We start from the raw sequence: 25,503 nt of genomic DNA on the forward strand, positions 1-25,503 counted from the left end.
TTGCCCTTTTTTTACACAAAGGCTGAGGCAGCCTGGAAACAGTAGGGCAATGGCTGAGTTTAATAATGAAGATGGGATGGAGTAAATCCTGGTCACCTCTGCCAGGTGAGCATGGGATGGGCCTCTCCTGCCTCCTTTCCTTCTCCAGTAAATAGAATTTTTGTTTCTACCGCTTTTCCCAGGCAGGAAGAAGGGAGCTGGGCAGTGCCCTGTTCTGCACTGAAATAGAGCCTGACGGCCCATCAGCCTATAAATAGTGCAGGACCTGAGCAGGAGAGAGGGCTCTCAGACCTGGCTAATCCCGGCTCCCTTAAGCCACTTTACCCCAGCCTGGAGAGGCTTAAAGCCACAGCTGTGTGCCCAGGTTTGGGCACAAAAGGCTCTTCCTTAATGCCAGGTTTGGCTGGCACCCGGGGCAGAGGACTTCACTGAGCACATGTGGTCCTGGGGACCATCAAGCTCAACAGCCACGCCTAAATGGAATAATCTTCCCTCAGAAAAAATGGTGTGGATTTGCCCTTAAATGTTCAGCCGTGTGAAATTACAGAGACCCGAGGAAGTGAAATCCGAGGGTGGCTGAAGTTTAGCGCCTTGTCTGCCTCCATCTGGTGTCAGATCCAGGGCCCCCAAAACAATTCCCCTCCATCACACTGGGGCTTGATTCACCCTCCCTGTAAGCCACCACCAAATGATTTAGGGTGACTCAATAAAACAGAAATCCCCTTCCTCAGAAGGGATGGGTGTCGCAGACATCTTTTCATGAAAAATCCTTTCTTTAGGATTTTTCCTCTTGAGAAGCTGAGAGGCTTCAAGAACAAAATGTAAACATTTATTATCTGCTGCTGTGGAATGCAACAGGTGGATCTGTGATTGGTCTCATGTTGGTTATTTCTAATTAATGGCCAATCACAGCCCAGCTGGCTTGAGCTCTTTGTCCAAGCCACAAACTTTTGTTATCATTCTTTTCTATTCTTAGCTTAGCTAGCCTTCTAATGAAACTTTTTCTTCTATTCTTTTAGTATAGTTTTAATGTAATATATATAATAAAATAATAAATCAAGCCTTCTGGATTTATCTCACATGGAGTCAGATCCTCATCTCTTCCCTCAGCCTGAGACCCCTGTGAACACCATCACAGATGGGCAGCCTGCACATAAACATGGCAGGGACCTCTTTAATCATCATCACCTCCACCCCACCCAGCCCCACAGCCTCTGGGTTGAGATTTGGTGCTTTAAACTAAGCTAAAATTTCCATTTGCCCAGACATAACAACTGGAATTTATTTTTTCCCCCAAGAGGCCCTCACAGTGTAACTGGGAGAAGGAATAATCCGCAGTGCTGGTAATTTGTATGGATCTGGGATGTGAGCACCCCAGGCCGCCTGCCTGGATTTGCCTGGCTCTGGGGGTGTTCCTGCCCATGAATGTTCAGCTCACTGAGCAATTGTGTGTTTGTGGTTATAAAATGCAGCAGGTCGCCTCTGAAGGAGGGGGTTTGGGCAGGGCAGATGGCAGCCACGAGGAATGCCAGCCTGGATGTCACCCCAGGAGCTCTGGTCTCACAAGGGAGAAGTTGGGGCTGGACAGAGGGATGGCTGTAAATTGCTGCTTTCTTTCTATGCAAAGAAATAGAGTCCTTGAAAGGAGGAAGTGCAGCCTGGCCTCATGCAAGAGCCATTGGAAAAGCAGATCCAAGGTGGGTAGGGCAGTGGTTGTCCTTTAAAAGGCAGTTTGTGGACAGAGTGGAGGCTGTTAGGTTTCCTTCTTGCCATGTTCAGGCTTTCAGCTCCTTCCACACCAGCTTTGGAGGCTTTGCCAAGGTTTTGCACCCTGATATTTCAGCATTTACCATCTGCTGGGAGTGGACAAGCTCTAAACACCAAGGCACTGACCATCCTCTGCTCATGTACACATCCTGCATCCCATGGCAATCCTGACTGCTGGTGCACACAAACCAGGCATTCCCATTGCAGCTAAACCCAGATTAACTGGTGTTACAACAGGGTGGGATCTTCTGCTGTACATCCCAGGGGTTTCTAGAGCATGTTTACCTGGGGCTGGCTTTGGGGTCACACTTTCCAGGCCCCTGTGTTTACATGCCATGACCCTCCCAGTGTGTTTGCCTGGCAGCACTCCTGGCCCAGGGCACCAAACAGGAAAATATCATATGATTATAGAAACCCAGACTGCTTTGTGTTGGAAGGGATTTTAACCATCATCTCATTCCAACTCCACTGCCGTAGGCAGGGACATTTTCCACTGGACCAGTTTGTTCAAAGCCTCATCAAACTGGCCTTGAACACTTCCAGGGTTGGAGTAGATTTCATGAACTTTTAACATGAGCAGGTTTTTCAGCTCATGCTCGTGTTGTAAACCTGGAGAGGAGAGATAAAAACAGGATTTATGGGACAGAAAGGCAGGAGAAGGAGGAGAAAGGGAGTATTTTAAGGTCCTGCACTCAGCTCATGCTGCTGATACCTTTAAATTGGATCCAGAGATTTAAAAATAAACTTTGGAAGTGATAACAAGACATCCAAGTCCTCCAGCCACTTGGCCATCTGGGGATGGAGTCTGGTGTCACCCCTGAAAGGACAGCAGAGTACCTAGGGCAGGGTGGCTGCTCCTCAGGACCCACCACAGTGCTCACATGGGTTTGATCACAGCCATTGGTGATCTGAGGTAGCAGTGCTGGAGGGACAATGCTTAAAGGCCTGGAAAACTGTCCCCATTCCTCCTGGGTGTCAGTGGTAGCACACAGCTCCAGGGATGCTCTTCCAGGAACCCCTTTTCCACCAAATATCTGAGTTATGGGGTTGAGGCTGTGGAGGATAAAGCTGCTCAGCCTGAGCTGCTGTCCATCTGGGAAGCAGCCAGGATGAACATTTCCATGCCCTGAAATATCTTTTAGCACCAGGGAAAGAGACAGGCACCATTTCATCCACATCTCATCAGGGACACTGTGACATTTCTGCTGCCTGGATGCAGCATCTGTGGGGGCTGCAGACTCTGATCCCTTAAATCTCCCTGTGAGCTGAGGATGGGGCAGAGCCCAATCTAGGTCAAGCCCAAATGAGATAAGGCACCTCTGCCCTGTGTTCAGTGCTGATTGCTGGATGCTGCCTTGCCCTGGACCATGCTAGGTTTTCAGCAGAGATGTCTGGTGCTGTGTCAAGCTGCACCAGATTGATGTGTTTGTTTTGGCAGCTGTGCACATCTCCCACTTAGGAAAAGCCTGATTAATCCCAGGGATGGCTTTTCCTATCAAACCACAGGCACTGAGTGAAAAGAGCCCTGGCTGCCCACATCTTCTGATGGCTTTAGTGGAAATGTTAAAGGAGATATCTGGATAACAGCATGAGCTTTGGGTGCATCCAAAGGGTGAAAAGAGGATCAGAGAATTTAATGAGAAATTTTTTTGCTGAACCAACCCCTGTAAAAGCCCTAGGATTTATATTGGTGAATAATTTGTTTTCATGTGAGGATAGTGACTGGTAGTGGCATCTCCCCTGATCCCACAAATGCGGGTCTGGGAGTTTTCTGCAGACATGGGTCCTGCTCAGTGTTGCTGCTGGTTTCTGCAAGATGATTTTCCAGTTTTTAGAGAGGAACAGATGAACCATAAGTCAGGAACTTGTGGAAGCAAGTTTACCACAAGCCTCTGGATTGCAGCAAGAGGCTGTATTCTCTCTTCACTGGCTTTTCCAAATTGGAGACATCCCTTTTGCACAGTAAATCAGACATGTTGTGACTCTATCTAACTCTCTCCACAATGTATTTTCAGATCAGACTCACAGCTCTGGGGGTCCTGATGCCAATTCCCTGTGCCCTTTGGGAACTCAGACTGCAGGTGAGCAGAGCTTCTCCCATCACCGTGGGGACAGTGATCCATGCCCTGATCTGACTTTGGTTTATTCTCCTGCCAAGGAGGCACTTGGGTCATTGCTGCACATGTCCCAGAAAGGCAGAGCACGAATTTCACATGACAGGTAAAATATGCTGCTCAAGCACCGCGCTTCAGGAAGGTCTTTCCCTGCATTTCCAGGACATTTCCCTTTCCAATTTAAACCATACAGGCAGGGGAAGATGTCCAGGCATTTCTGTCAGACAGAAGCATGGGCTGAGCATGGGCTTGGTGACACAGCCGCTCTGGCTCTGACAGAGACGGCCCCAGTGTGGCATCCAGGATGAATATTTTGGGTATGTTTTATCCATAGGTGGCAGCAGCTGCCTGCGCCGGGCGGACGCTGCCCTAATCCCAAACCTGGCACGGAGGAACAGGCAGGGGAGGAGGAGGAGGAGGAGCGAGAGGAGGAGGGGAAAAGGAGAACAAGCCTGAACGCAGGTCCTGCCTGCTCCCTCCTCTGCAGCAAGAGTGCCTCAACAGAGGGAGAATTAGGGAAACGCCTCCATGGGGCAGGACCAGGCTGAACAGCGCTGTGGAGAGCTCAAATCTGTCACTGACCAGACTGCCCAGAGAAGCTGTGGCTGCCCCATCCCTGGAAGTATTCAAGGTCAAGTTGGACAGGGCTTGGAGACCTCTGGGTTAGTGGGAGGTGTCCCTGCCCATGGCAGGGAGCAGGGATGAGATGGGCTTTAAGGTCCCTTCCAAGCCAGTCTGTGGTTCTGCTGCTGTGCCAGGATGAAGTGCTGCCTTCTTACCCAGGAAGAAAATTGCTGCATACTCTGGTGGGGAAGGGGCTGCTGGGCAACCTTTTATTGACCAAATTCCTGAAGGCACTGGGGTGTCACATCTGGTAACAGCATTGGGGTACCCCAAACACCCACTGATGCTGGCCCATGCGTGCTGGTTCCTTCAGCAGTTCCTTCAGTTCTGGGGCTTTTGCTGGCTTCCAGAAATTTCTGCCAAGTTCAAAATTACACAAAAGCCTCTTGCTTAATGGCCCACACAAATGGCGGATAACAAAAGCTAGTTGCCAGAAGCTAAAAGCCAGATTAAAAAAAAAAAAAAAAAAAAAAAAAAAAAAAAAAAAAAAAAAAAAGAAAACACAGAAACCTTGCTAAAAAGCAAACTGGAGACACTTGCAGTCCTGTGCAGTCCTGGCCTCTAGCCTAGAGGCTCTAATGAGAGGAAAACCAAAGAGAAAAATCTATCCAAATCTTGTCATCTGCTCATTTTGAAAGTACAATTTCTTGATCAATATAAATGAAATGTATCTTCCTCTTTTCAACACACCTGATACGAACAGGCTTTGTCCTGGGAAACCAGACTGGCTGCTCAATCTCCCCTGACTGCTCTGTCCTACCCATGCTGCTCCTGCTGCATCATTAAAGGCAAAATGGAATTGATTGTGAGAGGAAAAGCAGAACAAGGCACGATTTTCTGGAGACGAATCCCCCTGAAGCAGCAAAGCCCCAGTTCACCCCTCATGGCTGTGGGGGCAGCATCACACCCCCAGTGTTATCTGCTTAATGAGGTGATCCTTTAAAAGCAGCCCCAAATGTGGGTGTAAGTGGTGAAATTGCACAAAGGGACTGGGGCAGGTTTGTTCATTTCTGCTCTATCATTAATTAAAGCAATTAGCCTGTTCAGGCTCGGTGGGGTACACAATCATCCTGTACCTGCTGGGGAGAATATAATCCATTATGGAATATAATCTTTCTATCAATACACTCTAATTGCTCAGTACATTATTAGGGGGTGGAGGATGCAGGAATTCATCTCTAGGGAGCTGAGGAGGAACCTGAGAGATGACACAGGCTACACTAAAACAAAAGTGACTTTTCATGTCTGAAGCACTGACTTTTTAGCCTTCTATCATTCCTTTCCAGGCCAGGAAAATCTCCAAGCCTGTGCCCTGGAACTCTCCATGCTGTGTACCCAGGCAGGACTGGGAGTGTCAGGACCCCGAAATCCAAGCAGTGCTCAAACCCAGTCACACAGCACAAAAGCAAAGCCTTATGCTGGGCATGAAAACAACCACGTGGCTGTTTAAACTGCCTGTTGGAATTTGTGTATTCAAAGTCCATCTCAACCTTTAGCCAAACCCTTCCCTGGAAAGCGCTGAGTCAGTATTATCAGTGGGGAAACTGAGGCACGGCTGGAGGAACTTGGTCCCCAGCTGGACCATGCATGTGCTTCTGTTGGCCCTTTAACCTCTGGGGTAAATTTTGTAAATAATCTATTTATTTACAGACTTTATTTACTTCATCTATTTATTTACTGCCAAGGCTTTCCCTGAAAGCTGTGCTGGCTGCTTTCCTCATGCAGTGTCCATGCCAGTGGCCATGGCAGTGGTCACTGTGGCCTTCTTCTTGGGTCAGCTGGGGACAGGGCTCACATGGAGTGTCCCCATGCTGGGGTGGTCATACCCCACTGAGAAACACACCCCTGAGGGCAGCTCGGCCTTTTTGCTGTCCCATGAGCTGTGCAGGGAGGTTGATGTCCTGGAGCAACCCAGGGCAGCCTCCCCTGGCACTGGGTCCTTGTCCTGAGGATTAAAGAATAACTGCAGATCAATAAGGAAAAAACCAGACTGGGGAGGAATGAAGCTCATTGCATGGGGAGTTTGTGACAGAACCACCGCAGGCTGGCATGTGGGCTCCCTTCTGCCTTCAATCCCTAAAACTGTTAAAGCATCACCCTCCAAAAATGTTCTTTTCCACAGCTGCACCAAAACTGCAAGGTTTTATCGCAGCCCTCAGCATGCTGGGCTGCAAAGCTCTGCTCTGGAGCATTGCTGAATTTTAGGGGAGAGAAAATGAGCAATATTTTAGGTATAACAAGTACCAAACTGCCTTTGTGGAGACACCTTAAGGCTCTGGCATCTCTTAGAGCATTTTGTGCTCAACCCCATTTCCATCCCAAACAGAAGGAAATTGTCTGTGGAGTTTCTGTTCCTCTTCAACACATCTGCTTCCTCTTGCACATCCATTGCCTTGGCTCCCCCAGCCTCACAAAAGCAGTGGTTCATGGAGCAGCAGCACCTGTACAGGATGCTACCCTGGTACCCAAACACAGCTCTGTGCTGTGGGTTGTACTTTGGCCTTGCCACAAGCTTTTCCTCTGAAATAAAGGGTTCTTTTCCAAAAGTCATAAAGCCCAGCCAGCTCAGAATCCTTCGAATCCCTATTTATTTAGTTTTCATGTTTACCCTCATTTGGAATGGAGCATTGTTTGAAAGGAGAAAGAAACTTCTCCAGCTAGGATCTGGAGCTGAACCACCTCAGAGATGAAGAGATGAGGGGTGGGCAGGATTTTTTGGGAGTATCATTACTGAAATTTAGAGGAGAAAAAATGAGGAACATTTTACGTATACCAAGTACCAAACTGCCTTTGTGGAGATACCTTAAAGCTCTGGCTTCTCTTAGAGCGTTTTGTGCTCAACCCCATTTCCATTCCAAACAGAAGGAAATTGTCTGTGGAGTTTCTGTTCCTCTTCAACACATCTGCTTCCTCTTGCACATCCATTGCCTTGGCTCCCCCAGCCTCACAAAAGCAGTGGTTCACGGAGCAGCAGCACCTGTACAGGATGCTACCCTGGTACCCAAACACAGCTCTGTGCTGTGGGTTGTACTTTGGCCTTGCCGCAAGCTTTTCCTCTGAAATAAAGGGTTCTTTTCCAAAAGTCATAAAGCCCAGCCAGCTCAGAATCCTTCGAATCCCTATTTATTTAGTTTTCATGTTTACCCTCATTTGGAACGGAGCATTGTTTGAAAGGAGAAAGAAACTTCTCCAGCTAGGATCTGGAGCTGAACCACCTCAGAGATGAAGAGATGAGGGGTGGGCAGGATTTTTTGGGAGTATCATTACTGAAATTTAGAGGAGAAAAAATGAGGAACATTTTACGTATACCAAGTACCAAACTGCCTTTGTGGAGATACCTTAAAGCTCTGGCTTCTCTTAGAGCGTTTTGTGCTCAACCCCATTTCCATTCCAAACAGAAGGAAATTGTCTGTGGAGTTTCTGTTCCTCTTCAACACATCTGCTTCCTCTTGCACATCCATTGCCTTGGCTCCCCCAGCCTCACAAAAGCAGTGGTTCACGGAGCAGCAGCACCTGTACAGGATGCTACCCTGGTACCCAAACACAGCTCTGTGCTGTGGGTTGTACTTTGGCCTTGCCGCAAGCTTTTCCTCTGAAATAAAGGGTTCTTTTCCAAAAGTCATAAAGCCCAGCCAGCTCAGAATCCTTCGAATCCCTATTTATTTAGTTTTCATGTTTACCCTCATTTGGAACGGAGCATTGTTTGAAAGGAGAAAGAAACTTCTCCAGCTAGGATCTGGAGCTGAACCACCTCAGAGATGAAGAGATGAGGGGTGGGCAGGATTTTTTGGGAGTATCATTACTGAAATTTAGAGGAGAAAAAATGAGGAACATTTTACGTATACCAAGTACCAAACTGCCTTTGTGGAGATACCTTAAAGCTCTGGCTTCTCTTAGAGCATTTTGTGCTCAACCCCATTTCCATTCCAAACAGAAGGAAATTGTCTGTGGAGTTTCTGTTCCTCTTCAACACATCTGCTTCCTCTTGCACATCCATTGCCTTGGCTCCCCCAGCCTCACAAAAGCAGTGGTTCACGGAGCAGCAGCACCTGTACAGGATGCTACCCTGGTACCCAAACACAGCTCTGTGCTGTGGGTTGTACTTTGGCCTTGCTGCAAGCTTTTCCTCTGAAATAAAGAGTTCTTTTCCAAAACTGATAGAGCCCCGTCGAATCCGTATTTATTTATTTTTCACGTTTACCCTCATTTTAAACGCAGCATTGCTTGAAAGGAGAAAGAAAGGAGAAAGAAACTTGTCCAGCTCGGAACTGGAGCTGAACCACCTCAAAGGAGAAGGATGTTTGGGCGGAACCCCCTCTCTCCGCGCTCCGGGCGCTGTTGCGCCGTCCCTCCAGCCCTCGGGGGTGTCCCCTGTCCCGGCCGCGACAGTCGCGCCCCGAGGCTGTCAGGGGCGTGTCGGGCGCGCCCCCGCTGCCATTGGCGGCGCGGTGCTGGGGCGTGCCCGGCGCGGATAAAGCCGCGGGGCGCGGGGGCGGCTCGGCAGCGCCGCGGCTCAGGCCGTGCGGTGCGAGCGATCCGCGGCCCCGCGCCGGACCCCGGCCCTCCCTGCCCTGCCCTGCCCTGCCCTGCCCTGCCCTGCCCTGCCCGAGCCCGCCGGACCCGCACACGGCCCAGGTGCGCTGCCGGGGAGGGGACGGGGGGCCCCGAGCCTTTGCTTTGCCAGGGGGTCGCTGTGGGGTGGAACTTCGCCGTGCCTCAGTTTCCCCGCTAAGGTTGATTCCCCCGCGTGTCCGGCAGCTGTTGGCAGCTGGCGCTGTGAGCCCTTGAGCGGTTTTTAGAGATTTCTTGGAGAACAAGGGGTCGGGCTGTGGGAAGAGTCAGCGGCTGGCAGGAAGGTGCTTTGTACCCGGAAGAGGGAAAGAACTGGAGCTCCAGTTCAGAAAGAATTTCTCCGGTTCAGAACTGGGGCTGGACCGCATCAAAGGTGAAGCGAGCGGGTTTATCCCGGCTCTGGCTGATGGGGAGGCTGCTGGGGACACGCTGGGGCTGGAGTTTCTTGCAGGAACACCCTCGGTGTGTGCCCCAGCTCAGCGTTTCTCTGTTTCTTATGCAACGTCCGCCTGGGATTTTGTAACTCCAGATGTTGATCTAAGGAGGGGAGCTGGATTCCTGCAAGAAAAACACCCGGGGAGGGGCTGCGGGGTCGGGAAGGGGCTGTGCCAGGCTGTGCTCTGCACAGGCAGTTGTGTAGGACGGAATTATTTTGGCTTTGCACGTAGCTCTTGGAGCTCTGTGGGTTTAATCCGTGTGCAGCGAGCCCCAGCCGCCGTTCCCAGTGCAGGGCTAGGAATGGAACTCTGTGAATGGTTCCATTTGCACCCCTGCAGCATTTGGGGGTGCAGGGCTGGGTCGGGGTGGGTGCTGACAGCTGCCTCCGTGCTCCCAGGTTCAGATCTGCACAAGAACCAAGATCAGGAACCATGGCATCCATCCCATCCAGCGGCTCGCTCATGGCCACGCACAACTATCGCAGAAGTAAGGGCAGGCTGGGGCTGGGGGTGCTGGGTGGGCACATGGGGGTCTCTGCCAGCTGTGGGGGGATGCAGCTCCAGCAGAGATGGAACTGAGCTCGGGTCTGTGCTTTCAGCTGCATCCCCATGGGAGTGTTTGGTGAGGAAAGGGCACAGCCAGCAATGTCCCTGCTGCTGCCCACACCCTCCTTGGGCCCCCCAGCCCGTCTGTACCGGCTGCTGAGGGGACTCAAATCTCTTCATTTGTTACTAAGATTGTAGGGGATGGGGTGGATGGTTTCACCTTGCACTGTTGCTTCAGAAGTGAGCTCCAAAACCGGTCTGGGCAATGGTTGCTCCTGGTTCCTCATCCGGGAGAGAGTTTCTGGTTTAATGGATTGCTTAAACCAGAGGGAATTAAAGGATTCCCCCGAGTTGAAAAATGCAGCAGGCTTGGAGCTGTTGTACTAAAAGCACATGGATTATACACAGGAATTTGCATCCTCTTGGCCTCAAGTCATCTCTCAAGGCGACTAAATTTTATCCTTGGGGTTGCAGGTTTTTTCCTGCAGAGGTGTTAAGGTGTTTTTCTGCTCCCTATGATTGGAATGTCTGTTCCCTTCCTAGTGGTTTTTGCTGGCCTGGCACTAAACTGGGCACGCAGTGGAGTGAGTCAGTGATGAGGCTGAGCCGTATCATCCAGGCACAGCCTCACCAAGGCTATGTTTTCCTTCTTATGGCATGACCATGGGTCAGCAGTGGTTCTGATGGCCGTGATTTTTCCACAGGGCGCCTGAGCTCCACATCCAGCACCAGCTCCTGCAGCTCAGAGTACTCTGGGGAGGTCATCCCCCATGGCCCAGGTGAGTGTCACCTGTCCTGGCTCGTGGGAGCTCTTCCTGGAGGTGACCCAGCCCCTCCTGTGGGGTGAGGTTGGGGTGCCCAGGTTGCACTGACCTGGACTCTCCCTGCCATGCCCTGTTCCTGTTCCTCAGAACTGCCCAAGTCTGACCCTGGCCAGTGGTGGTCCAGCTTCTTCTTTGGGAAGACATCTCACCCAGCCATGAGAACGGTGTCAGAGTCCCAGGAGAGGTGAGTGCCTTGAGGTGACAGGGGTAGCAGCACCAGGGGCCATCCCTGCTGCATCCCCAGGGCGCATCCCGACCCCATGGACCACATCCATATAATCCAGGAATAAACGCAGGGCAGCAGTGCCACATGCGGGGGCTGGCACGGTGGCTGACTGTCCCTGTGCTGTGTGTTACAGCCTGGGAGCCCTGCGGATGGCCACAGCTCCGATGGCCTGCGGGCTGGTGGCGGCCCCGGGCGCGGGACGGAGGCGCCACGCCAGCGAGTCGAGCATCACGGCCGCTCCCTCCCACCCGGCGGGCACGGCCCCTCCTCCCCTGTAGAACCCCGGCTGCTCCAAGCAAAACGCGCTGCTCTCTCGTGGAAAACCGCAGCAACCCCGACGATTCCGCTCCAGCCTTTTTTACTCTCTCCCGGTGTAACTAAGCCCTCTCGAAGCACATGCAGGAACACGTTTGTATTTTACCCTCAACTCGTACAATGGCAATGAATAAACTTGAGCAGCCTTTTAAGACGTTGTGGGTTGTTTTTTGTCCGCAAAGCGGTGCTGGGGGTGTTGGTGGGGCTGGACCAGGATGTGCTGGTGCCAATATCACGTGCCAGCCTGACTCTGTGTTTTGCACATGAGCAGGATCTGGCTGGGCCGTGCTGGTGTTGCAAACGCCTTCCCTCAGCCTCTTCTCTCCTTACTTGGCTACGCAGCCTGTCCCTGCTGGCAGGGAAGTTGTTTTGTTCCCTGAGCACACGGCTGCTCTGCGCTGCTTTGGTAGCTCCAGGGGCAGGAGCGAGTGCCAGGGCCTGAGCAGGTGTGGCTGGGGCTGGGGAAGGATTTGGGTAAACAGTGACCCCTCCATAATGAGGAGAGAGGTGAAACTTGCTCACGGCATGCATTTATGGACCTGGATATCAGGCTGGAGCTCATGGTGTGGATGGCTGCACTGGATTTGCAGCCCTGGATCCCAGCTGCCCCAGGTGCTGTTTCCCCTGATTTTTGTCTTCAATTATTCAATTTGGCTGTTTGATCTTTCTGTGACCAGCCCAATAGCTGGGAAAACAAGAGCCTGCATGAAGGGAGCGCCTTTGTTCCTGCTGGAGGCAAAAAAAAAACCACCTTGCAGAGGTTCATTTAAAGGTGCCAAATCTTCCTGTCTGCTGCCAGCCACAGCACGAGGTGTGGGGCTGTCCTGTGGGCACTGGGGGCTGCAGCTGAGGCCATGGGACCCCTGAGCTCTGCTTTGCCTCCTGGTGTCCCTTGCTGGCAGGACAAAGGGCAGGGAGCAGCTGGGGCCAAGTGGCTGCTCTGCTTTGTGGCTGCTTGCAGGGGCATCCAGGGTCATTCCAGTTCTGTTGTTTTTACGGCGGAAAGTGTTGAGTAAGCTTTTCCCTGAGCTCTGGTCCCTGTCAGGGCAGAGTGTCTGTGTTCCCTGTCCCTCCGGGGGGCCAGGGCAGCACTGGCACCTCTGCTGCCCCTGTGTCAGTGTGTGCACCCGAGGGGGATGGCTTCAGGGCTGTTCCAGCACTCTGGGCACTGCCAGCACCCTGAAGGTGACCCCCATGTCCATGGCAGCAACTGATCTGATGTGACTTCCAGCCAGGCAGAAAACTGCTGTTGTTGTTGTGGGGCTGCCTTTGAAATTCAAGAAACACAGGAAAATCACGATAAAATAAACCATTTCTGAGTAAGACAGGCAAGGTGGGCTGGCTGGCTGGGACGTGTGGTTGTGGCACTGCTTCAGGGTCTTCCCAGGGCCAGAAAAGCTCTTTGGGTGCTGCTCAACCCCAGGTGCCTCAGGGATCTCTTCTGCTGCTGGTTGCCAGCAAAAGCCACGTATTTTGGAGAGACAAATACTTTTTTTCAAGCCTGAGAATCAGTGTGGACACACAAAGGTAAAGTCAATATTACTGTATTTGCTTGTTGGTCTTGTGATCATGGAGGGACAAATCCAGCAACTGTCCTCAGGCACCCAGGGGAGGCAGTGACAGGGCAAAGGCACCAATGCCACATCCCTGGCTTTCCTCTGGGCACGTTCCCCAGCCTGGTCCAGCTCTAAGTGAGCTGCTCTCTGATGCCATGAGCACATGGATGCTCCCCTATGCAGTGTTTGGATGCTGGATGAAGGTTCATTCCCACATTGCTCCAAGGTGTTGGATTTACAGCAGGGACTGCAACACCTGTCAGTGTCTGCCCTTCTGCCCATGGTTCCCTGTCCAGTGAAGCAAAGCTGCCTGGAAAACCCCTGCTGAATTAAAGGCTGTTTTTCTGAATGTCTGTGAAGTGTCACAGACTCAGACTCCTTCTCTGCTGGGAGTGGAGATACAGAGAGAGTGCAGATCCCCCAAAATGTGCTCCTAGGCAGCTTCATGGCATTTCTGAGAGCAAAGTCCTTGGCATTGCCTTTTATTGCTTGGGATTGAAAGGCTTTTAGGGCCTTTCTTATCCTTTCACAGCCTGCAGACATTTTGGAAAAGCATCTGACAGCCAAGCACATTTATTTTTGTTCTGTTTCTATCTCCACTGCTGTGGGTGTCTCTCTGCTCAAGTAACAAGTGATGAGAGAAAACTCTCATTTCACAATTCTATGGAGCAGGCTCAAATTGTGGCAGGAGAGGTTTAGGTTGGATATCAGGACAAATTTCCACACTGAAAGAGTTCCCAAGCATGGGAGTCCCCACCCCTGGAGAGTTTAAAAGCCCCATGGATGTGGCACTTGGGGCCATGGGTTAGTGGTGGGCTCAGCAGTGCTGGGGGAATGATTGTACTCAATGATCTTAGAGGGTTTTTCCAACCTATGATTCCAGCTGATTTCCTGTATCCTCATGTTGCTGCTGTGGTGGGATAGCAAGGGAAACACTGTGCAGTAGAAGATAATGAAAGGGGTTCCCCATACACTCCACACCTCCCTAATCAATCCCCTTCTTCCTGTAGGGAGGGACAAGCACCCACCTCCCATGGCATTCCACAGGGGCTGATGTCCCCCCCTCTGCCTCCTTGATGGTGTTTTAACTGTTGATTAATGCAGATATTTGCTAAAAACTCGTGCTGCTGTTTTCTGCTCACTCGTCCTTTGCAGCAGCCCTCGTGCCACCCCGCCGCCTCCAGTGAGAAATATTTCTTTTCATTCCCTGCCTCTTGCTGCTGGGGGCTGTTTTGGTTTGGTTTATTTCCCTCCAGCAGCTTTGCTTCCCCCTCACCCTTCAAACGCTGATGTGGGCCCTTAAAAATAGAAATGAGCTGTGCAGCTGAAATACATTGCGTTAGCCTGAGGCTGCTTCCAAATGCCACTGGGTCAAGGCTCCCATCCTTGAATCCTCACACGGGCACATGCCAGGCTGCAAGTGGAGCAGGAGGCACCTGTAACAACAGGATTTGCAGTGCCCTCTAACAGCAGGATCTGCAGGAGGTACCTGTGACAGGATTTGCAATGCCCTCTAACAGCAGGATCTGCAGGAGGTTCCTGTGACAGGATTTGCAGTGCCCTCTAACAGCAGGATCTGCAGGAGGTTCCTGTGACAGGATTTGCAGTGCCCTCTAACAGCAGGATCTGCAGGAGGTACCTGTGACAGGATTTGCAGTGCCCTCTAACAGCAGGATCTGCAGTGCCCACTCCGGAGCAGTGCTGGAGGGACTGGGACCCCAGCACTCCTGCCTTTGTGGAGTGGATTAAGGAAAAGCAGATTTTCGGGGGAGGGTTGCAGTGCCCAGCTCAGGCTGAGATCCTGGGAGCAGATAGGAAAATTTGGGTTCCCCCCCTCACCACCAAGTTTATCTACTTTTAGAAAACAAGTAATGGCTCTGAGAAATGCCAAAACCCAGCAGACCGTGCTGGAGGGCACACCCAGGCTGTGGATTGGCTTTTCATGCAGCAGAGGAAGAGGAGGAGGAAGGAAAACTGCTGTGGACAGCACCGTGTCATTACATCCCCAAATTCCCTCTCCTCATCCCCAAGAGCTCACTGTGACTGCTGAGTGAGCTGTTTTGGGCCATGTGTGTGACAGGCTGGTGGCATCTCCAGGTACCCCACCATGGATGGCTGTGCCCCACACCAGCCCCGTCACCCCACGCTCTCCCCTCTCCTCCTGCTTATTTTTGAGCTCCATCTGGTGGCAGCCAGACCTGCAGATTTACTGTTTTATTGCCATTTGAGCAGCCTGCTCTAGGGGGGTGGAACAAGGCGAGCTTGAAGGTCCCTTCCAACCCAAACCGTTCTGTGATTCTGAGGTGCAGCAGCTCCCCACCGTGTTCCTGCCCTTCCTTAGTGTGCCACAGCCCTTCACCTGCTGGATGTGCCTTCAGTCTTTATTTTCCTGCAGGATAAGACTAGGGCTGGGCATAGCTGTGCTCTCTGCTCAGGTGTTTGATCAGGCTGCAAAATGTTTGTGCAAGGAGAGGATTTCCTCTTGCAACCATGTCCAAACACAACCTGTTGCTTTTTCCATCTGGGAATACTCCAACCAGGAGCTGCTGGGACAGGGACAGGAACAGAGCAGGCTTCATCCCACCCCTAAACCACATTCCTGCCTCCCCTTTCCAGGCCCCTTGTGTTTGGAGACTTGCTCAGCCAAGAGCCAGACTTGTTTCTGCTGCTCTGCACAGCATGGACACTGCCCAGGCGTGGGGAATGTTACATAAACTTTATTAACTTTATAAATTCCAACGTTGCTGTTGGCTCAGTCCCCCTGGTCACCTGCAAAGGGGCAATATGAGCTTGTCAGGAGGAATTCTAAACCTCTGCCAGTTGCCTTTCACCCACAGCCTGTCTGCTGCTGCTGCCACCACAATTGTGTTAGGGCTCTAACAGCCCCACTTGGGCTGCCCCTGCCTGCACCAGCCTGGAGCTTTGACATTGTTCCAATTCCTGCTTTTCCATGTGTCCTTCCACTGCTGCCAGGGACAGTCCAGCCTCTGGGAGTGTGCATGGGCAGGGGGCAACAGGAACTTGGTGCAGCAAACTCTGCCGTGGCTAGGGAGGGACAAGAGGCTCAAGGTCCCCCTGCAATGCCAGATCCTGGGATTAGGGAGGAGCTGGGGGTGGTGGGAGCATCTCTTGGCCTTCCCCATGGGTGGGATGAAGAGTAAAGTAGGGTGATGCAGGGTTTTACCTTTGCTGCCTGCACCTGGGATAAAGAGGCAGTCAATATTAGAACACAGAGATTCATTTTTCTTGGAATTACCACAGGATGGTGAGTGAGACAAGGATCCAGAGCAGAGCAGCCCAGTCAGGAGCTGACTCTGCAGAGTCCTCAGGGCCATGAGGGGAAAAGGGTGGCCGAGGCACACAGGGGTACTTGGGTGAATAGAGTCCAAAGAGACACAAGAATGGTTTTATCTGTGGTTGCAAGAGTGGGGCTGTTTGCAAATCAGTGCTTCCTTGAACCCATCCTTGGTGGGCTCTTTGAACCTATCCCTGGAAGTGTTCACACCCAGGTTGGACAGGGCTTGGAGCAATCTGCTCTACTGGAAGGTGTCCTGTCCTTGCCAGGAGGGTTGGAACAAGAGGAGCTTTAGGGCTGTGCCCACCCAAGCCATTCCATCATTCCTGGGAGGGAGTGGAGCAATGTGCTGAAGGAGGAGCATCCAGCAACGCCCTGTGGATGCACACACATTTATTGATAAATACACCGAACACACACTACAAGATAAATCAAGCAGAGCCACAACTGAACATGAGCTGCAAACCTTCACGTCTGTGTGGGGAGCAGCAGGGGCCTCCCACCCTGCTGAGTGAACGAAGATGTAAACTTTGAGTGATGCCTCCACGGGGCTTCTCCAAACTGTTACACAGCCAAGCGCTGGCAACGAGTTCTGCACAACTTGTTGCTTTCTGCCTTGGCCACCTCCCTGCACCCTGGCTGTGAGGGACCACAGGCTGTTTTCTGGGGGAATGTGCTTTCCTTGTAGCCCTGTCAGAGGGCAAACCAGAAGGAAGGAACTTTTTGGCAAGAGCTGGCCTGGAGGGGCTTGTGCAGGAAGGATGGTGGGAAGGGGTCCCTCAGGAGAGGGAGCTGAGCAGCCGCCTGTAGATGAAGCCCAGCTTCTCCCTCAGGGCCAGGAAGGTGGGACGCTCCTCTGTGTTGCCATTCCAGCACTCCAGCATGATGCTGTAGATCTCAGGAGGGCAGGGGCTGGGCCGGGGCAGGCGGTAGCCCCTGGTGATTTGCCGTACGGTTTCTTGGTTTGTCATTCCTGCAAGGAAGGAGGAGAAACCCCTGAGTCTGATGTCCCCAAAGGATGCCCTGAAGGTACACCTGCAGTGGCCAAGATGTCACTGGTGATGCTGTGGTGTCTCTGTGCCAGAGGGGTGGTAGAAAAGAGGATCTGGGATATCCAGACCAACTTTCTGCCCCCAGCTCCTGCACACACTCTGCAACCACTGAATATCCCTCTAAGACATCCCTGAATGGACAATAACCTGCTCATGCTCCAGGAGCTGCTGCCATATCCCTTAGGGAAGGGACAATATCGCATTTCATGGAGTGGGGCAGCAGCCCTACCTTCATAGGGGATCTGTCCATATGTGAAGACCTCGTAGAGCAGAATCCCATAGGACCAGACATCGGACTTGAGGGAGTAGGTGCGGTAGTTGGCTGCCTCTGGGGCCGTCCACTTCACTGGGATTTTAGTGCTGCTGCTGGTGGAGTAAATGTCATCCTGAAAAGCAATGGCAGACAGGATATGAGGGATGGGGTGAACAGCACAGACACAGCTTTAAGGGATGGCAGGGATTGCCTCCATCACGGGACAGCTCTATGAGCTCGAGTGGTGGCAGAGAGGGACCAGAGCATCCCCTGAGCTGACCTTGAGGAGCCGGGCAAGTCCGAAATCAGCGATTTTGCAGGTGAGCTCCTCTCCAACCAGGATGTTTCTGGCTGCCAGATCCCGGTGGACAATGTGCTTCTCCTCCAGGTACCTCATCCCATCCGCCACTTGGCAGGAGATGTTGAGCAGGTGGGAGGTGCCCAGGGACTTCCCTTCAGGACCTGTTAATCCAGACAATCCAAGCATTGGGGGCAATCTACCAACAGCTTTTTTGGTGTTTTGGTTTGGAAGGAGACCCTGTGCTGGCACTGTGGGACATGAGGATGATGTAAAACCTCAAATTTGTGCTCCTGTCTAACGATCCTTGTTGTACTGTGTGGGAAGTTCAGCACAGCCATGTGCTCCTCAGGCATGGGACAGGGGTGGGCTCTGAGGAGCACCAAGGTCACAGATATCCATGGCTTGTTCAAAGCCAAAGGTGACCTTCTGCCATACAAATCTCCCTGCAGGCCTCTCAGCCTACTGTACCTGTGAGCTCCAGCTCTGCTGCTGGAACCTCAACCAGAAACAAGGTCAGTGTAGGTGGGAAGGGGAGCACCCTGTAGAAAAACAGGTCTTGGTGGGAGAGGTTTGTTTGGTTGTGCTGGGTCAGGGAAAAAAAGGCCAAGAAAATTAAACTGGGTGATGAGTGGTCCATGGCATGTTATGAGCTCTGCACATGCACCAACCCACGGGGAGGTTTGGCTGTTTCATTCCTAAAGAGGGTGGAGTTGTCCAAACAGAGCAGTGAGATTCTGTCCCCTGGTGGGAGTGGCAGACCATGGGGAGCTTGAGGAGGGATGAAGTTCCCTACCAACGGGATTGGGCTCCCAGGGGTTGATACAGACCCAGCCCACATGGACACCCAGAGGATCATGAGAGACTTCGTGTCCCAAGACCATCTCCACCCATCCATCTACCCATGGATTGCGCTGTGTTACCACTGATCAAACAGGGCAGAAACCAGGCTGGCACTCTGTTAGGGTCCCCATTCAGGTTCATAGGGCCCCTCTGAGGCACAGGAAGCAGTGACCCAGCACTCACTGTTGAGGTAGCTGTGGAGGTTGCCCTTGCGCATGAGCTCGGTGATGATGTACACGGGCTCCTCCAGGGAGCACACGGCGTGCAGCTGGATCAGCTTCTCATGCCTCAGGCGCTTCAGGTTCTGAATCTCCTTGGTGAAGTCTTCTGCTTTCATGTCAGCTGTGGGACAAAGCCAACACAGCCCTTGTGAGCCACTTTCTCATGTAGACATTGGGACTTCAGTGACTCCAATTGGGATGAGGACCTTTTTTACCTCCTCACAGCCCATCCCTGCTCTCAAAGCTCTCAAAGCTCTGCACAACCTGTGTTTCAGAGCCAAAGAAATGTTTTCCATGTGGCTTTGGGTCCCATTTTCAGGTTCATAGTCCCATCAGGACTTGATGTATCACAAACCCACTTGATTTGATGTGATGTCACTTGTCATACACTCAGTGGCTGGAGCCATTTATAGGGATACAGCCCAAAGTTAGGTTTGTGCACAGAAATATTCCAATGGCTCCTCATCAGGTCCTCCTGCCATTTGCATGATAAAACAGTCACCGTGGCCAAGAGGATGAGGAAATAAAGGAGGGTCTGTCACCCTGATTTTTAAGATTTTCTAAGCCTTCTGATGTTGACATTCTTGTAGTGAACTTTCTCACACACTTTCTGTAAATAACTCATTATTTTGCATTCCTTTATAGAAGAGGAGAAAGTTGATAGACTGTTAGTTTGTCCAGCATCATTGGAGAGGTGGCACTGTCACCCTCCAATCCACTGTCACTTTTAGAAAACTATAAATGTTAGAGTCAGAAAATAAACTTCCCTTTTTCTTCACCTTAAGAACAGCAGTGTGCGCTTGTGTTCTTTTGTGTCCTATAGCGACAAGGGTCAATGATAATGGCAGTGAACGAGAGACTCAGTTGGCTGCTGTTAACATTTGATTCTCCACGCACCTTTAATGATCTTGATGGCCACTGGCACGGTGTTCCTCCACAGCCCTTCCCACACCTCTCCAAAGTAGCCCTCTCCCAGCTTCCTCCGCAGGGTGAACTCCCAGCGCGGGCGCTCCCAGCTGTCCCTCTCGGGGGGAGTCTGTCAGGTGGACATGGAATGGCACACTCGGACCAGCCAGACAGCCAGGACCTGCTGCTGGGGCCTGCAGCAACCCTTGGTGCCCACAGAGGAGCAGGACATGGTGCTCCACCAGCCAGGGCTGAGCCTGAGCACTGCCCTTCCCTCTGTGCTCACTGCAGGCACAGAACACACGGGGCATCCTCTGCATGAGCCCTGCTGGGACCCCAGCTGGGCAAGCAGGAGAGTTTGGAGACTACATGGAATACCAAGAGTTCAAGTCATGATTCACTCCTCATCAGACTTCAAAAGTGGCTTTTCTCCATCCCCACCAATAAATAAAAATTCGTGAATTAATATTACTGCATATTATGGCTGATTTAGATTTTAGTTCATTGAACATTTCTTTTGTCCCACACCTTTCAATTTCACTCTTGGATTATTCACATGGTTAATTGCTGTTTCCAAGTCATAATCAGTAGATGGAACTCTAATCAGGAAATGAGCTGGCAATTTGAGATTAATACTGTAATTAGACTTATGAGCACTGCACTAATTGGTATGAAAACTTTATAAAAGCCATGTGTTTTGTCTTATATTCTCAGGAAAAAATTGGAAGGGCAGGTATTTCCAGAATCTGTATTGAATGGAATTGTAACAACTTGGTTTCCAGTCTTTGAGACGGACAACACATTTCAGAAAATTCTGCTCAAAAATACATATAAATGCCTTAACGTGGCTGATTAAAGTCAATGCTGGCAGCTATACTAATGGTGGGCTTTAAATTTAGTTTAATAAACTCAAAACCCAAAGGGACAGACTAATTATTTCTAGTTTCCCTTTCCCTTTTCCCACCCCGGGGAGAGCTGTGCCCGTACACACCGCGGGGCTGCAGGGCTGCAGCAGGGGGCTCTGGATGACCTTCCAGTGCTCCGTGTAGAAGGCGAGCAGCTCCTCCATGTTGGGGAAGGGGTGTCCCTTCTGGATGTAGAGGCTGCCCCGGGGGCTCTTGCAGATTCGGAAGTGGCTGACCTTGGCGTGGTTGCGCACTGCGGGGAAGCCCAGGTTGGGGAAAACTCAATTTGTGCAGAGATCAGTCCCTCCCCACCTCCCTGCTGGCTCCACCTTCTCTCCTTTAAAGATTCCAAGTCTTCTAATGAAGCTAAAGCAACACAACTCTCCCTTGGACTGCTTCATCTCACTCCCCACGTCCCTTCTGCTCCCACCTCCTGGCCCTCATTGTGAGCCAGGCTCCTTTGGACCACAGAGGTGATGCTTTATTATCAGGTGTAATTAATTAGCTTTATTGCTAGGAATAACTCCACCATGGACTGCTCAGACAACATCAGAGCTGCTCCAAGAGGATAAACCAGGAGTGGCTGTGACTCCCACAGCTCAGGGACTGATGGTGGGATGTAGAGTTTGCCATGAATTTTCCTAGGATTACTTTTATGGGGATTAAAACAAATTGTAATAGTACTGCCTGGTCCAAAACCCCCTGAATTCAGATTTCAGTATGTGGGAGCAGCCCAGGCCCTGGTAATCTGGAGTGGCAGCATATTTTTAAACAACCCTCAGATGACAAAAGCTGCTGGAATGAAATCCTGGGAGTTAGTGCCACGGAACCATAATTAAGCTGCAGTGAAATGTTTATGGCTTTCATACCCCAGACAGGAGCCATGCACTTTCCTTTGCCACAGTGATTCAACAATCCGTCCCTGCCCTGTAAACTTTCCCCTCACCCTCAGAAAGCAGACCATTCCCTTCAACAAGGTGCTGAAAAACGCTTTAAACTTATTCTTGTTTTCACCCCATGCTAAGCAAGCCAGGAGCTGTTCCTAAGGAGCAGTCTGCTTCCTTTCCTTGTGCTAATTATATCTGGATGATTGCCACAAGGTCACCTGAGAGAGAGTATTCGCCCTTGCTGCTCTCGCTGTCCCGGACGAGGAAGGAGCCGTGCTGGTTGGGAGGTGAGAGGAGGAGCTGCTCTGCTTCATTTCGGCTGATCTTGCTGAAGTACCAGCTGGGGAGCAGAGCAGAGGGGTCACAGCAGGGCAGGGGAATGCTGCACTGATGGGTCTGCATCCATTTCAGGGGATTTTGCACCCTCTGAGCTGGGGAGGGGGAGCAGCTGCTGGGATCCCACTGTTTGCTCATTCCTGCAGCCACCAAGCAAGTGGCACAGTGGCTAGGCTGTGTCACAAAACCTGTAGACCAAAGCTGTTTCCATTGGGTGGGCTTTACAGGCACTTGCTGCAGTTTATTGTAGCTCACTGCCTGCAGACCATTTCACAGAATCAGAGAATCCCAGAATGGTTTGGGTTGGGAGGGACCCTAAAACACCTCCTGCCATGGGCAGGGACACCTTCCACTAGCCCAGGCTTCTCAAAGCCCCTTCCAGCCTGGTACTGAACACTGCCAGGGATGGGGCATGTCCTTCACCAGTCTCTGGACACTGCTGTCCGGGTCTCAGCTCCATCCCAAGCCCTGAGCTGAGGTTTATACTCTTGGGCTGACAGCCTGTGGTAAATAAAGCACTGAATGACCTGGCGCTGTGTGGAAAATACTCTGGAGAGGTTGTCCCTGTGTCCTGCCATGACACAGGGACATCTGCAGGCACAGGATTCCTTTGCACTTCTTGACCTGCAGCTCATGGGCAGAACCAGCTCTGAGCCTGGGCATCAATGGAAACACCTCTGGCAATTGCCATTTGCTGCTCCAGCCTTGGCAGTGCTGGCTGGGATCTTCACAGCACCAAGCCAGGGGAGGACCCAGCCAAACCCCTTTTCTCTGTCACCTCACTGAGATTCCTCACTGAATTCCTGTGAGGAAAGGCAGGTTGGCTGGCTGGATCCCGACACAGCGGGATGCACATTAAGACGCAGCTCCATCCAGCCTAAGGCAGCCAGGACGTGAGAAGCCAAAAGTTTCATTAGCTGGGATCGCCAGCGTCTGAGAAGCCGCGCAGGAAATTATACGTGATGGGGTGAACAAATTACCGGGCAGCTGCGAGGCGGCTCCGCGCAGTCTGCCTGAGCGCTCACGGCTCGCTCGGGCGGGGAAGCCGCGCACGGTCCGGCCCTGCCCCGCCCCAGCATCGGCAACGTCCCGGTCCGCAGCACGGGGCTGGGCAGCGGCTGCGCACGGCTGCTGCTCACACGGGGACACACACACAGGTACACACAGGTACACACATATGTGCACACACATGTACACACACACAGGTACATACACACAAGTACACACACATATATACACACATATGTTACATACACATGTACACACACTGGTGTATACACACACAGGTACACACATATACACATGTACACATACACACACACAGGTACATACACACGCACAGGTATACACACACAAGCACACATGTACGCACACAGGTACACACATACACACGTGTACACAGGCACACGTACACACAGGTACACTCACGGGTACACACACACACATATGTACACACACAGGTACACACACATGAACACACACATGAACACACACATGAACACACACATGTACACACATATGTACACGCACAGGTACACACATATGTACATACACACAGATACACACAAGTCCACACACACGTACACACGTACACACACACAGGTACACACACGTGTACACACACAGGCACACACACACAGGTACATACATCTGTGTGTGTGCTACATGCTCCCCCGTAGCCTGTCCTACTCTTCCATGCCATGGGAATAAGGCAGGGAGGGAGCCGACCCCGCGGTCCACACCGGTGTGGTCCCAGCACAGCCCAGCCGGATGGATTTGCCTTCCTCAAAGCACACGCAGGGAGGGTCTCTCCTATCCCACCCGCACATCGGGGACCCTTCCCGGGCTTCTCTCGCTGCTCTCCTTCACCCCACCCAGCACAAGGCTGGCGCGGGGGCTCCCCGGGGTGCCGCAGCCCCGCGCTGCCCGCGCTCGGTGACTCAGGGCACGGAGGGAACAGCTGTGGCTCGGGGCGCTTCGCCCGACGTGTCGGGACCAGGTTGCCTTATGCAACGAGGAGCTGGGCTTTTCCCGGCTGCCAGAGGGCTGAGACATGCCCCGAGCTCCCGGCCGGCTGGGAGAGGCACCCACCGGGAGGAAACCCCCAGCCCTGGATAAGCAGGATGGCAGCAACAGCTGGCCCTGGGCTTCCTGGCAGGTGCCAACCCAAAAATGCTTCTTCTCGTGCTCTCAAGCCATTTGGAGCTGGCAGGGGTCAGGTACAAGCTCCCCAGCTCCCTCTCTTCCTGCTGGGTCCCCTTTAACAAGACGGAAAGCAGTAGAAACAAGCAGGAGCCTTTGCAACCCTGCCCAGAGCCAGCCCAGCCCGTGCCAGGGTGATGCAGCCAGGAAGGGACACCGGCATCTCTGGCGCATCCCCCAAATCTCTCTGCCTCTGCCGAACACCTCCACCCTCCTGCCACGACCTGCAGGAGCTGCAGGGGCTGCAGGGAATGCAGGGGTGCCCAGGGGATTCAGGGATGCTCAGGGAAAGACAAATCCCCGCTCAGTCCCTAATGACCAAAGCAGGGGACGGGGATCTGGTGCTCGTCGCCGCTGTGGAGGGTGAGCGCTGCCTCTCCCTGCCCGAGCCCAGCCTCCATCCATCCCCCGGTGCATCCAGAGCCGGGGATACTTACGGGCGGTGAGCAGAGGTGCCCTGGCTGAGGTTGGCCACGTAGGCAGCGGGGACGTAGCCCATGGCCGGCTCCCCCAGCAGCCGCCGGGCTAAGACATACTCGCCCTCCTCTCTGAGGACACGCAGTTTGTCCCCTGCGCTTATGCTCAGCTCCTCGGCGCTGCGGGCTGTGAAAGCGTACAAAGCGATACAGAGAGACGACTTGGGGATGAAGGAAATGGAAGTCGCCTCCGAGTTGAGCGAAACGGAATCAGAGCCAAGATACCCCAGCGAGCAGCTCTCCGTCACGGAGCGAGGACGGAGCTTGTTCCAGAAGGATGTCAGGAAGGTCAGGCGCTTCCTGACGAACTGCTCCATGCCCGGCGATGCTCTGGATGCGTGGGCTATGCCCACCGGGAGGCCGGGGGAAAAGGGGATGCGGAGCTCCTGCCGCCGGCCGCGGAGCTCATCCTGCCGGCCCGCGTTACCCGCACGCGTCTGGGCGCTCGCCGGCCCTTCCCGGCCAACTTCCTATTTCTGAAAGTGAAACTGGTTCGTCTGGTGCGACGAGTCTGCCGGCGGGACGAGTCTGCAGGCAGGAGTCCCACGCTCAGACCCACGGGCACATCTGGGAGACAGGCACAGCTGGAGCCGGGCTTGCTGCTCTCGAAGAAGGAGGAGAACCGGTGTTGTTTTATTTAATCATTATTTTAAAGTGTGCTCTTTGCTTCTTACCAAGGCACCATAAACACAGCTCTCTGTTCTTCGAGCAGCTCTTGTCACAAGTGGCTGACTCCAGCTAATAGTCTTCATTTCACTTGTGTGGGAGGATATTTTTTTTTCCATAGGACAATAATTGCACCCACAAATGTGGGAGAGTTAAAACAGAATTAAGGAAATAACCTTAGA

The 25,503-nt window shown here is 52.3% G+C and overlaps 2 protein-coding genes across 2 annotated transcripts; one reads left to right on the forward strand and one right to left on the reverse strand.

Annotated features, from left to right (window-relative positions):
* Positions 1 to 8,978: 8,978 nt before the first annotated feature.
* On the forward strand, positions 8,979 to 11,577 carry PPDPF (pancreatic progenitor cell differentiation and proliferation factor). Its single transcript, XM_059480627.1, has 5 exons — positions 8,979 to 9,140; positions 9,913 to 10,001; positions 10,765 to 10,839; positions 10,972 to 11,068; positions 11,244 to 11,577. The coding sequence occupies exons 2-5, from the start codon at positions 9,947 to 9,949 to the stop codon at positions 11,386 to 11,388; spliced, it is 372 nt and encodes a 123-aa protein (XP_059336610.1). The 5' UTR covers positions 8,979 to 9,140; positions 9,913 to 9,946; the 3' UTR covers positions 11,389 to 11,577.
* Positions 11,578 to 16,722: 5,145 nt separating this feature from the next.
* Positions 16,723 to 24,972, reverse strand: SRMS (src-related kinase lacking C-terminal regulatory tyrosine and N-terminal myristylation sites). The gene is made up of 8 exons (XM_059480817.1): positions 24,617 to 24,972; positions 21,860 to 21,981; positions 20,841 to 21,007; positions 19,841 to 19,979; positions 18,906 to 19,064; positions 17,862 to 18,043; positions 17,558 to 17,714; positions 16,723 to 17,249 (listed from the first exon to the last, which is right to left on the reverse strand). The coding sequence occupies exons 1-8, from the start codon at positions 24,970 to 24,972 to the stop codon at positions 17,056 to 17,058; spliced, it is 1,476 nt and encodes a 491-aa protein (XP_059336800.1). The 3' UTR covers positions 16,723 to 17,055.
* Between the last annotated feature and the right edge of the window lie 531 nt (positions 24,973 to 25,503).

The sequence above is a fragment of the Ammospiza nelsoni genome, chromosome 12, assembly GCF_027579445.1.
Source record: "Ammospiza nelsoni isolate bAmmNel1 chromosome 12, bAmmNel1.pri, whole genome shotgun sequence".
NCBI classification, from domain to species: Eukaryota; Metazoa; Chordata; class Aves; order Passeriformes; family Passerellidae; genus Ammospiza; species Ammospiza nelsoni.